Consider the following 12,824-nt stretch of genomic DNA (forward strand, 5'->3'; position numbering starts at 1 on the left):
TTTCCTCCTAAAAAATTCTATGAAAAAAATCAATATATTTGCTTATATTTTATAAAATGGTCATCCTTTGACCTATAACTGCAAAAGTCATCAGACTGCATTTCAAGAAAACAAACTAACCAAAAGTGAATAAGCCAGATGTGCTTTATAAATGTTCACTGGATAATTTCAAAGAAGCAATATCAGAAACAGATGAATCACTAATCTTTGAACAACTTTCCACAGGCAAAATTCATCTAAGGCTTCACTGTTCATTAACTATAACAACAGTTTTTTCTCCTGTCAGCCCATATACTTCCAATAAAGCCAATTATTTTCTTCACTGTAAGCCCTTCAGTATAAAAGTTTAAGAGCCTTTATGAGTGGAAAGTTAAGTGTTCTTGAAATTTCAGAAAACAGATTTACCTCCAAAGCAGGTGTAGATAACAGCACATGAGTAGACTGGACAACATCTGCAGCATGGATATTGTTGTGATAGGCCACATCAGCATGGTAATGGTCTTCGAGAGTCATAAGATACGTAATTAAAGTATCTACTGGAATTTTAAATGTTTTTAATAAATCCCGTTCCTGTAGGAAAAGAAATCCTCTTATATAAAAAAATTTTCCATAGTGTTAAAAAAGAATCACACATCAGTGTAGTCAAAGGTTAACCCAGAAATGGCAACTGCACTCTCACATGTCTAGTGAGGGAAACGGAAGCCTTTGGGACGATCCAGGGACTGAGGAACAAAACCAGAGTTGGGTTGTCCTCTGTCCTCCTTGAGCCCAACAGGGCTATACCCACACTGTGTGGTGCAGGAATGAGCTGCCGACTATAAAAGCTCCTGTGTCCCACCATCATGAAGGCAGCTTCCACCAAGTGTCAGTGACTCAGCCACTGGACCACACCGACTGAAACTCGACATTCTCTCTGGGGTCGGAGTTTCCCATTCTAGTCCCAAGGTCTCTGCAACAGCCTCAACTTCTCATTTAAATCCCACCCTGAGTTGGGGCAAAGGTTCAACAAGGGTGAGAAAAGGATATAGAGAAGACAGCACAACACAAGAAAGTGACTAAAGTCTAAGGTAAGGCAGCAGGGGGCTTATTCATTTTTTAAAGTTAGTATTCCATTTTCTATGGAAGTCAGTGGCATGAAGATGATTTTTTAACTATTATTTTAATGAATTCTTTCAATTTCCCCCACATCACATCTTTTTCTTCAGTGCAAAAAAATAGCAAAATTGATTTGTGTTTTACCCACATACCACCTTTCTGTATCTTTATTTGTCCCTTGGCAAAGGAGTAAGTAAGGAAAAAAGTATCAAAGTAAGCAAAAGAAGATGAGTAGTAAGGAAGACAAGAGGCATGCACAATCCACAGACTGTATATTAAGTTCCTGAATAAAAGAAATGTGTTAGAACTCAACCACATTACCTGAAAAATGGTGTGCATGATAACAGTCAGAGGCCGGTTACCAGACAACTCTGCTATTCTGAAAACATGAAGACCCCATTTGTTCACATCCTCCAGTTCCTGGGATTAAAAAAATAATACCAAAACATTAGAAAGTGGAAGTAAATATGACTCAACAAATACAATTGTTTAAAGACTACTGATTTGAATGTAAAGATGGTTAGATTTTTTTTAAACAATGATTCATTTTAAATGAATGGATGCACCATGTAAGAATAGGCAAACTTTAGGCAAATTCACATAAATGTACTGAAAACAGAATAGTATTTGCTTAACCTTATGACTTTGACAATATAACATATTTATATATTTTGAATAATAATCTCAAAGCTTTTCTTGAATGGCTAAAATCTATGCATGAAATCTTAACTAGATTCCTAAAACCTCGAAGACATAATATATTTCTAACTATTTAAGGCAATCAAATGAAGATGCAAAAAAGAATATACATACCAAATCATTTGCCTAAATCTATATATTACTAAAATCTAAATACTTTAGGAAAGAGCTTTATGAAGTATTTTTCTATCTTCAAAAAAACCCCACAAATTAATAAACTTTACCATCTATTTAAGAGAGAAGGAACAAAACTCATGAAAAGATATCATTGCTTATTTATGATCGTGATCTCTGAAATCATACCTTGGCAAGGACATCTTCTTGTTCAGTTTTAACTCCAAACCTTGGGATACTTGAATTAGTCAGACTAGAGCTGTGCATCAGTTTCTTGACTCCACTGATCTGAGACATTGGCCTTTTCTTTTTCTCCTTTTCCTTCTGAGTTGGACAAGGAATTTCCACTTCATGTTGCTTATCTTGAGAAATTTAAAAATGTTGTACATTTATTAATAATTCTATCTTTTTTAAAACTATAACATGCATAACAGTTTGGATGGCAATTGATTATAATATATTTCAGGAAATGTTTCCAAGTAAAACTTTTGCTTTTAGAAAATTGTTTCAATTTGATGTGGACTTAATTTGCTATCTTTAAACACAAAATTAAGCAAATAAATTCCACTAAAGAACATGTAATAACAAATATATTCAGTGGTTATCTCCTTGATAGAATGTCCTAATAAAAAATTTTGCAACACTTACTGTGAAAACAGACTCAGCGAAAACAAAACAGGTGGTTATTTCAACTGTTTATGAATTCCATTCCCATTTGAAATTCACTTAGTGGCTTGAAAACTGCTCTTGCCAACTAAGGCCTCCGGTGTCAACATGTACTTTGAAATGGTTGAAACTTCAGACAAAAATGTCATAAAACCCTAACAGCTAACTGAAATGGGTCATACTGTGGGATCCAAAACAACATCTTTAAATGACTTCAATTAATTCTACTACTTTTTATTTCTATATTACAGCAAGATAAGGGTTATGATATAACCAGGTTTTATGAGTAAGAGAGAATCTCAAGGATAGTGAATATGCACATATGCTAACTGTTGTCTTCTGAGGTAAAAGGCTTAAGATGTCTTGGTACATTCATCTACTATTTCAAGGCAGTGAGCAGCCCTAACACATCCTCACACATAGTATGTGTTTGATAAATGTTTAATAAATATGCTAATTAGATATCATGACACTGTTGTTTGGAAAGTAAATCCAAATCAAGGATATGTTCAAATTACTGACTTTTCCTTATTGCAATTTCTTTCTGTGGACAGGGTAGAGGGGTTGTCCCAAGATAACCACACTTGCAGCTATTATCAGCAAACTTTTCTTTAGCAATTGTATTGTATCTGCCCAACAGTTTACCAGGCTTAGTGTCTATTAGACTAAGGAGCCATTTCTAATGTATTGTTAAATACCTATTATCCAGCAATGGCTGGCATTTAACAAGAATTTGCTGAATACATGAACAGATCTTTCTGTAAAATTTATTTTACAGTTTAGTGCTGTTGACTGGGTGTAGTGGCTCAGCTGAGTGCTGTAATCCTAGCACTCTGGGAGGCCGAGGAGGGAGGACTGCTTCAGCTCAGGAGTTTGAAATAAGCCTGAATAAGAGCAAGGTCCTGTCTCTACAAAATATTGGAAAATTAGCCAGGCATCAAGGCACACCCTGCAGTCCCAGCTACTCGGGAGGCTGAGGCAGGAGGATCTCTTGAGTCCAGGAGTTTGAGGTTGCTGTGAGCTACGAGATGCCACTGCACTCCACCCAGGTCAACAGAGCAAGACTCCGTCTCAAAAAAAAGTAAAAAATAAAAACACAGCTTGGTACTATGAAAAAAATGTAATGTACAACTCGAGTTCCCCTGAGAATCCCCTAAAGTCCTAAATAAAACCAAAAGATAAAAACATACTTTGTCACTTTAGTTTCTAAAGCTTCTAGTATCAAATTATAATATTAATATAATAAAAACAAATATAATTTCTAATACTGGTTTGGCTTCCGAAATGAGCTGGCATAACAATCCCCCTCCAAAAACAAATAAGTAAATAACTCAAAAGAAAAATGTTAAATTGCATATTATTATCCTCACCTAAGAATGTGTTTGATATATACTCTGACACTTGATTTCCAGACCGACTCATTTCAGAGAGATGGGTGAGTTCCCGATTAAGCATCCTTTTAAACTGAAAAACAGAAAGGTAAAATGAAATAACAGAAGAGGAAAATTTAAGAGAAATAACATAAGCATACTCTGAGACACGGGAAGATATACCCAAAGAATTTTTCAAATTGTCCTGACAATTTAGATCAGTGTCATCCAGATGAACTTTCTGCAATGATGGAAAAATACCATAATCTATGCTGCCCACTATAGTACAGTAGCCACATGTTGCTATTAAGAACTTATAATGTGGCTAGTATGAATGAGAAACTGAATTTTTAATTTTATTTAATTGTAATTATTTTCAATTTAAATAGTCACATGTGTATGACCGCCCAGCTAGTTCAGTCAGTAGAGCATGAGACTCTTAAATAGTCACATGTGGCAAGTGGCTACCATATTGGACAGCACAGATTTTGACACTCAAGGACTAAGGGGGAAATCAGGGGAATCAAGGGGTAGAAAAGGGAATAAAAAATTTGAAAAGTATTTAGAGAAGGGAAAAACTAATTTATAGGTACATAAAAATTACCACATAAAATATGGTATACTTTTATCAATTAATTTATCATTTGTACAAATGTATATACAGACTGATTAAGGTTAAAATCTAATCTTGTACTCCAAAGCAAAACTGACTTATTAGAGTACTCTTCTAGAATGGAGAAATAAAATCCATATTGTATTACATTACATAGTTCATTATATATATAGCATTTGAATAAATACCATATAATGTTTCATTTTAAAAGTTTTTCAAGTAGGGAGTATACAATTTTTTATTGATTCTCAGCATCCACAGAATTTACCAACCCAACCCACTGAATAGAAAACAGGTTAATTTTTAATACTGTGCTTTTTTACTTCACAATTTATCTTACTGATGCCGTGGTACCTATTTTATTCAAAGAAACACTGGAATTAACCTACCACCACTACATGGCATTACTAATATCCACAATTCTCAAAGATTTTATGCTTCCCCACCCATCAGCTGCTCTTAATGCATCTTCCTCTGACCCTAATAACAGCCCAACTAGGCCCTTTAATATGCTTTTAGTATTTCTCTTAACATACAGAAACAATACATTTTTCTATATATAAAGTAACTGCTATTAGACACTTGATCAAAAAATGTCAAACACATTTCTTCTAATCTTTAGTAGCCTTTAAAATTTTGAATTTCACCATAAATTCTCATTTAAGTCTGGAGGTAAACAGTGGGGTTTATCTTTTAGTAATTCCTAAAATGTAATTCTTACGCAGTATTTGATTTATTTAGAATTTTTTTTTTTTAGATCTTGCTTCTCTGCATAATTCATACCAAGACAGCATACTCAATAGTTTGCTAAATCACTTCCAGAGTCAATCTTATTGACCATCTAGATTAGGTATAAGAAATTAACTATTACTACAAAGCACAGAGGAAGACCCCTATAAAAATTTCAATAGACTGTTGGATATAAAAAATGCATACCTGCATTCTACTGCAGTCAAAAACAAAAAAATGGCATGACCAATACAAATTCTGCTTGTCAATTTACTGGTCTAGGGAGTTTATTCTCAAACTCAGGAACACAAAATTCACTTCCTTTGTTCATATATTTTTATAGCTTCTAATTATAAAATGCACATGTGCTATAGAAAATCTAGAAAACCATACAGAAAATAATCATATAAATTTCTACTGCTCAGAGATAACCATAGATAATTAGCTAAATTTCCTTCTATGCCATTTTTTTCTACATACGTTATATATACATGTATTTTTTTCAATTGGTATCATGTAGTATACAAAACATGGGTTGCTGTTTATGTTCCTTTAGCATTATATATTATGACCCACTGTAAAAAAATAAAATTGGAAACTTTCTAAGAATATTCACAGAGACATCTGCAATAATGTTCAAAATGTCTTCTGTGCATTTTTGCAAAGTTCTATTTTCTTGAGTAAATTACAGGCCATCAAATAATTAAATGAGCTAATACAGAAAGTGTCTTATATTTAGCCTGACACATAGCAGGTGATCAGTATTATTTGAGTTCCTTCTCCTGGCTCTCTTTGTTGCACTCAGAAAGACTCCTGACTTTTGGGCCTTTTCTAATAATGCTTGATTTTTATCATTGCAGGAGAGGCAGATAAAGGATTTGACTATAGTTATGATTATAAAAATATGTATCTGAATAGCTAGCCCCCTTCTTTCAATTTAACGGAATTTAGGATGGTATTCATATGGGAAACCATAGCTATGTTTCAAAACCATAACTATAATATCATGCGCGATGTCTCAGAGGTAAGAAAATCCTTGCTTTACAGATGAAATTCACCTTGGAAAAATCTACTCATTAGGCAAAAAGCACATTCAAAAGACAGAGTGCTGAATATTCTAAACATGTATTCAATGAAATATTTCTTTGGCCTGAAATTGTTCATGTCATGAGCTACAAGTTGCTACTAAAAACTCCCTGGTCATGAAGTAGACTGCTGTCCACCTTTCACTTCTCTCAATAAAACTAAAAAGTGATACAAGCCTTTGAGGCAGGGGGGTGGTGATTCAAAAAGTTAGATAGGGACACAGTTTATCATAAGCCCATCTTCTAACATGTACACACAACTTCATATAAGGAATATGTTGCCATATGCCAAAGAAGAAAATGTGCATGCTACCTGTAAATATGCTATACACATTATTGGATTTTTCTGGAAGAATATAAAGAATGAAGTGTAATTTTCCTGGCGTTTGTTATACAATTCACCAAAATAGCCAGTTAGTACAGATAACTAAGGGGGGAAAAAGCCAGTGAAAGGCTATTGGCCAGGCCAAATAAATGACATACTGCATATTCCAGGTTATATTTTTGCATCATTCACATTATTCCCAGATTACTTTCCTGCCTTTGTTCAAAATACAAAAACATGGGTTGGAGAAACCCTTCATAACACATCTACTTCTCTATCAAGTCTTGCAAGGTGCTCCAAGGAAGTCAACATTTCATTTTAACATAATTATAAGAGACAATATTTGAAATAACCCTCTCTATTCCCAAGGAAGGGAATATGGGGAATTTCCTAAAGACAATTTTCAAAGAGTCACTTAAGTTATAACATAAGGGTATTTTCTAAAAGGAATTAAAATTGTTTTCCTTGTTTGCTATCACTAATAATACAAAACTTTCAGTCCAAAGAAGCTAAATTAAAAATCACAAAAATTACCACAACTGGTAGTTGATCTTACAAATTGGTTTTGCAGTATATATATAGCTAGATGTAATATAAAATACTAGACTATTCAATAAACATTTTAAAATGTAAGTGGAATTTCTCCCTTTTTAATAAAACTATATAACATTTGTTAAGATAACTATATAAAATTAATATGAGAGGGAAGGAATGATTACAAAAGCTAATAAAATGTATTCTGTCTAGAACACCATTATATTTTTCAATTAACAGATTTAGAAGAAACAAAATATGGAATTGCTTTTCAAAAGAACTGGTTGCAAAATGCAGAACAATTTAATTAAACATTTAGTTATTTTTTAAAAGTAACCTCTAAATATTTTCTGTTGCTGAATTTCTAACTGTTTTTGGTCTAGATAGTCTGAAACCATACACAGAATTATGGTGGCAACTAAGAAAAAAAGGGAGGCTTTCTAAGTGAAGGCTTTCAACTCCTTTGTTCTCATTATGCACCAGAAATGTCTGTGTACAGCATTTAAGGCATAAAGGAAAGTGAAGATGCAGTTGAATCCTATATTGTAATTTGCTTTTTAGAACTGCAGTTCTCCAATTTACATTATGCATTTAAAATTGTTCAAGAAACAAAATAAAATAATAAAACTAAATTAAAATATTTGTAAATGTAGTCCCTTGTACTTCTGCATCATGCCAGTATGCTATGGGATATATTACGTATCTTCCTAATATATATTTAAGGAGGTGGTACAGGTGAAACAATAAGAAAATGCTTATTTTTTCCCCATGATATTCTGCTAAAAATCATTTGAATATGCTGCACTGTGAGGCATATAAGTTTGGTGGCTGTCAGTATTAAAGGCTATTTAAATAAATACTGCATTGAATGCATAAAAATAAATCTTTCAAAATGTATAAAAAGACCAAATACATCTATATTTTCCCTTCTTACAAGTTTTTAAAGGTATACTATTAAAACATAAGCCAAGCTGTCCAGGGAAAATTTTCCTCAGAAAGATAAATATTAAAATTCTGTATTTAGATTCTTAGTTGTATTGTTCATAATCATAATACAAATGTGAAGCTATTCAATGCATCAATTATGAGCTGACTAAAAGCTAAGAGATAAATTCTGGGGTGGGAGGGTAATGGCGGTTTCTTATATTGCCCTCTATATGTTTCTGTATTTTTGAAAAAATTGTTAGCTAAGAAATGGCTAGCAAAATTCAAATAATGAAAGTCTATGTATTTAAAAAACAATTTTCAAAATCTGAACCATCCATTTATTTAAAGGGAGGCAAGGCATCATGATTATTTGGATAATCAAAAGTGAAATAAGTTTTCTAGTTTTCTTAGAATTCTGGTAAATTTTAACAGCAAAAAGGAAATTTTCCTTCAGAAAGAAAGAAACAAAGCAAATGAAAAAATATTTCAATATGAAAATCCTTAAGGTAATGGAAAATGAATCTTTAAAAAATGTGTTGTGATTGGCTCAAATATTCAAGAAACTTTAATTTATGAAGTGATGCTTCATTTGGGACAGAATACCGTTTTTCTAACTCCTGCTTCTATTATGGAGATAGATCTACAAATGCTAACATTACCACAGGGCAGGCAAAAAGCCTGCCAAGCATGAACACAATATTATTAAATTCAGGGTATTAATTCATTTCTTGAGATGAATAAAAATAACAGTATCATAAAAACTTTTTTCCAGTTTTACAAGAAGATAAGTTTTCATTGTAATATCACTTCAATAGTCAAGTAATGTCAATTTTTAACGTCATCTAGAGCTTTATGCATAAAGGTAAAAAAAAATTCCTCATCAGGTTAAAGTAGTAGAGATTTTTGGAAAGAGCCACAGATTCATTTTATAAACTTTAAATGCTACATACTAACTGGAATCCATAAATCAATGTTATCTGGCGCAATACTTTCAGTGAATTTAATTGATTCCTTTAACATTTTAAAGCACAACTCAAATCTATAACCACATGACAAAGAGGAGACCCACTGCATAACATAAAAGCTATTTTAACATGCAGACTACAACTGATAAAAGGTATAAGTCTTATCTTGACCAATGAAAACATGTATTTTTTCCTAGCTCACATGTAAGGAAAGAATATAAAATTTGCTTAGAAAGCTTAGACTCTGTTGTAATTTGTTATAACTATCAGTTATGTAATCAGAGTAATCAGGAGTTTTCAAAGACTAAATAAATCTTACCTTTATGTAGCCCCAAGACACTGACAGTAAATAGTTTGCTTCAGGCATTTTTGATTGATTATATATATACACAGTTAAATTCTAAAATGTATAATCTTCAAAACCTTGGTACTTTAACAAATCTCCCCAAGCCACGCAGTGTGTGGGTTTTTAAAGATTTTTGCCCATTAAGTATACACTAGAAAGCCTGGCATTAGATCCCATCCAGCCGTCTTCCCACTGAATACATGCCATTTGTAAAAATTCCAGAATGGAACAAAATTCAGAAACTATTCTGAATAAAAAACATCCATGTGATAAAGGAATATCTAAAAATCTAAGAGTCTGCATCTTTCTCTCCCCGAGCTCCAGGGCTTAATGAATAATGTATGTCAAGATGCTTAGCTGCAAGAAAGAAGAGTTCTGTCAAAAGCTACCAAATAAGGAACTGCGGGGGAAGCCAGGAAGAGTGACAAGAAACCCCGCCCATAAAAAAAACCCCAACTATCCACCAATCGCATTCCATCCCTCGGTCCATAAGGGCAGGGGGCGTGGACTGGGCACAGGCTGCTTTGTGATTGGTTGGCAAGGGCGAACCTCCGGGGAGGAGGTTGTCTGCCTCACCCCGGTAAACGCCATCTAATAATGGTATCTCCACAGCTCCGAGGCTGCCCTAGGAAAAGATGAATGGGGCTTCCCTCTTGCAGTGATGCATAATGACCATAAAACTCTTCAAAATTCGTAGTTCATTCTTAAATAAGACTTGCCAATCCTTTTGGAGTCATTTCTATGAATTTTAATATTCTCTGACTTCTATTCCAAATAAAAGCTGCTCCAAGAATGGCAATCAGGCATTTTAATTGCCTCCCTCTCTCAAATCCAAAACAAGTGGCTTCCCTGCTTACGTAGATATAACCATAGTTCTCCCATCCAACATAAAAGCGTAGTGATTCTAAAATGCAACTAATGCCCAGAATCACAAATGGAAAGGACATATTCCCTCACTGGTGTGGCATGGCTGTTCTTAGCTCCTTTTGTTTCTATTGTTATGTATGGCTGCACTCTGTAACCTTCAAAATCGAGGAATGGAAATGATTTATAAATATAAATCTGATTGGGGGAAAAAATCTGAAAGCTAATAATGCACTCTGTACGGACAAGGAATGCAGAGTTTTGTATATAGATTTCAGGATCTATAGTTTCATCAGAAGAGAACATTTTTACAACTGTACACAATGTTAAGAAAGGAATGGGTGGCTCTTGGGAATACAGACAGAATTGAGCTCAAGAGTAATCAGACCTTTTGTGAAGAGGGTTAAATACGAAATTTAAATTCTTTTCAGAAAAACAGTATTTTTATTTGGTTTGGGATAGTATTACTCTAACTTTCATACTAAAGGGGTCTTGTGGATGAGAAATGAGGGAAATGTAGATTTTATTCTATTTTGGTATAAAATTCTGTCCACTCTACCTCATCTCTATCTCAGTTTGTACTTCCTACTCAGTGCTTCTACAACCTGCCAATATGGTTATTCTGCAGTCTTCCTGCCATTTAAGTATTTCTATATTAGGTTTGTCTGTCTTAGACAGCATGCTCTCTCATAAATATCTGCATTAAAACTTTGCCTTTGAGTTTCCATTGGTCCTTTGCTGTTCCTATTGGTCCTTTGTTGCTAAAGTCCTCAGCTGCTATTCCTATTGTGTTCATTTCCTAACTTCCTCTTAATCCTCTACAAAAGAAAGTGTTTAAAACTCCAACACTCAGCTGAAATTACCCCCAGAAGAATACTAAGGTCCTCCTTTTTTCTGGTCTTTCCTTCTCCTTAACTTCTCTGAAGTATTCTGTATCATTTGATCATTCTTACCAATCTCCCTCAATTAGTGGGGTCCTGAAATTCTTTGGTTTTCTTTCTACTTCTTTGAGCCTTCTTTGCCAGCTTCTATTAATCCCTTAACTCGGATCTCCATGAGAACTCTGTTCCAGATACACTCTTCAAATGACCACTTCTAACTTAGACTTTAGTACCGTATTTCCAAATATAAGATACTCTGCTCTCTTGAATGCCTTGCCAGTCACAAAAAACTTTGTTGAAACCATGAAACATTTTTCTATTTAAAGTAGTTCTTATCATAACTACTTCCATTTCAGTGGGCCCGTATTTCTTCCAGTATCTCAGATGAAATCTATGACTCTTTTTTACCATTCAACAGGTGTTCCATGTGAGTCAGACACTCTCAGCTTTGATACTAACCATCTAACTGGATCCTTGAATAACCCCAGCATGTTACCCTCCACTGCCTCACCTTCCCTCCTTCACTCCCCTTTGTTACCAACTCCTACCTTTTATAGAATGCTGTTTCTTTTCGGTCTGCTCTTTTCCATTCCCACTCCCATCATTTCAGTCCAAATATGTAAAAGACTGAGAGAAATAGAAAATACTTTTAATATCATCCCTTCTCATCCCCTTATTGCCACATAAAGTGAGACCTAGAGAGAAAAAGTGATTTTTCTATGTTCACCCAGGTACTAAGAACATGAACTCCAAGTTTAAATCCTTTAGTGCACAATCCCTGACAAATAATCTAACTTTTTGGTGTATCTGTGTTCTCATCTGTAAAATGGATTACTGTGACAGCTAGTCTCCAAAGTTACCTTCTAATGAGCCACACGGCACTACACTGAATCTGAGCTGGCTTGTGTAACCAACTGATGTTGCATGACTGCTGAGTCTAAGTCACAGGAAGTTTTCCAGCTCTCACCTTGTTCTCTTTGAATATGCTATTGGGATCCCAGAGCTACCAGGGGAGAAAGTCTGACTGTTCTGACACTGCCATGCTATGAGCAAGTCCATGATAACATCATGGAGAGTGGAGAGAGAGGAGAGAGAGAAAAAAAGAAAGAGAGAGAGATACTTTTCCGCAAATCCAACTTCAGCCTGTTACTTCAACTCTAGCAACTGACAACTCAGCATTTGACTACTTCATCATGTTCACATTCCTCTGTGAGCTCCAGACTGCCATCATCTGACCCTAATTCCCAACTCTAAGCCTATTTTCAGCTGCTGTATTACATCTTTGCTCTGTCCCTGGAAGACTAGTATTCCCCCAATCTCTATGATACAGCAGACAATCCCTTTTCTCTTCATCTTTACTGAATTCACTGCTTAGAATAGTCTCCTTCTCCTACTCAGACTACCTCCAACTGGTTTTCCAAGGCAGATTTAAATCATTCTAACTAAGTACATACATCTCAGGATCAAATTTTCTAGCCCTTCTTCAAATTCTAACTATTCTACCTTCACCCCTTCATTCAAGAAATATATATTAAGCTCCTACTCTATGTTAGGCACTGTCCTGGATGCTGGGGACATAGCAGTGAACAAAACAAAGTTTTCTCATCTGGA

The 12,824-nt window shown here is 34.4% G+C and overlaps 1 protein-coding gene across 7 annotated transcripts in view; it reads right to left on the minus strand.

The window, feature by feature from the left end:
• The window catches only part of PDE4D (phosphodiesterase 4D), a 1,055,987-nt gene that overhangs the window by 20,642 nt on the left and 1,022,521 nt on the right, over nt 1-12,824 (minus strand). For all 7 annotated transcript variants that reach the window (XM_076008347.1, XM_076008348.1, XM_076008349.1 and 4 more), the window contains 4 exons: nt 3,945-4,038; nt 2,098-2,270; nt 1,417-1,515; nt 406-570 (listed from right to left, as the gene is read on the minus strand). In XM_076008347.1, coding sequence (XP_075864462.1) covers nt 406-570; nt 1,417-1,515; nt 2,098-2,270; nt 3,945-4,038 — 531 coding nt within the window. The remainder of the gene's footprint in view (nt 1-405; nt 571-1,416; nt 1,516-2,097; nt 2,271-3,944; nt 4,039-12,824) is intronic.

The sequence above is a fragment of the Microcebus murinus genome, chromosome 11 (genome assembly GCF_040939455.1).
Source record: "Microcebus murinus isolate Inina chromosome 11, M.murinus_Inina_mat1.0, whole genome shotgun sequence".
Lineage (NCBI taxonomy): Eukaryota > Metazoa > Chordata > Mammalia > Primates > Cheirogaleidae > Microcebus > Microcebus murinus.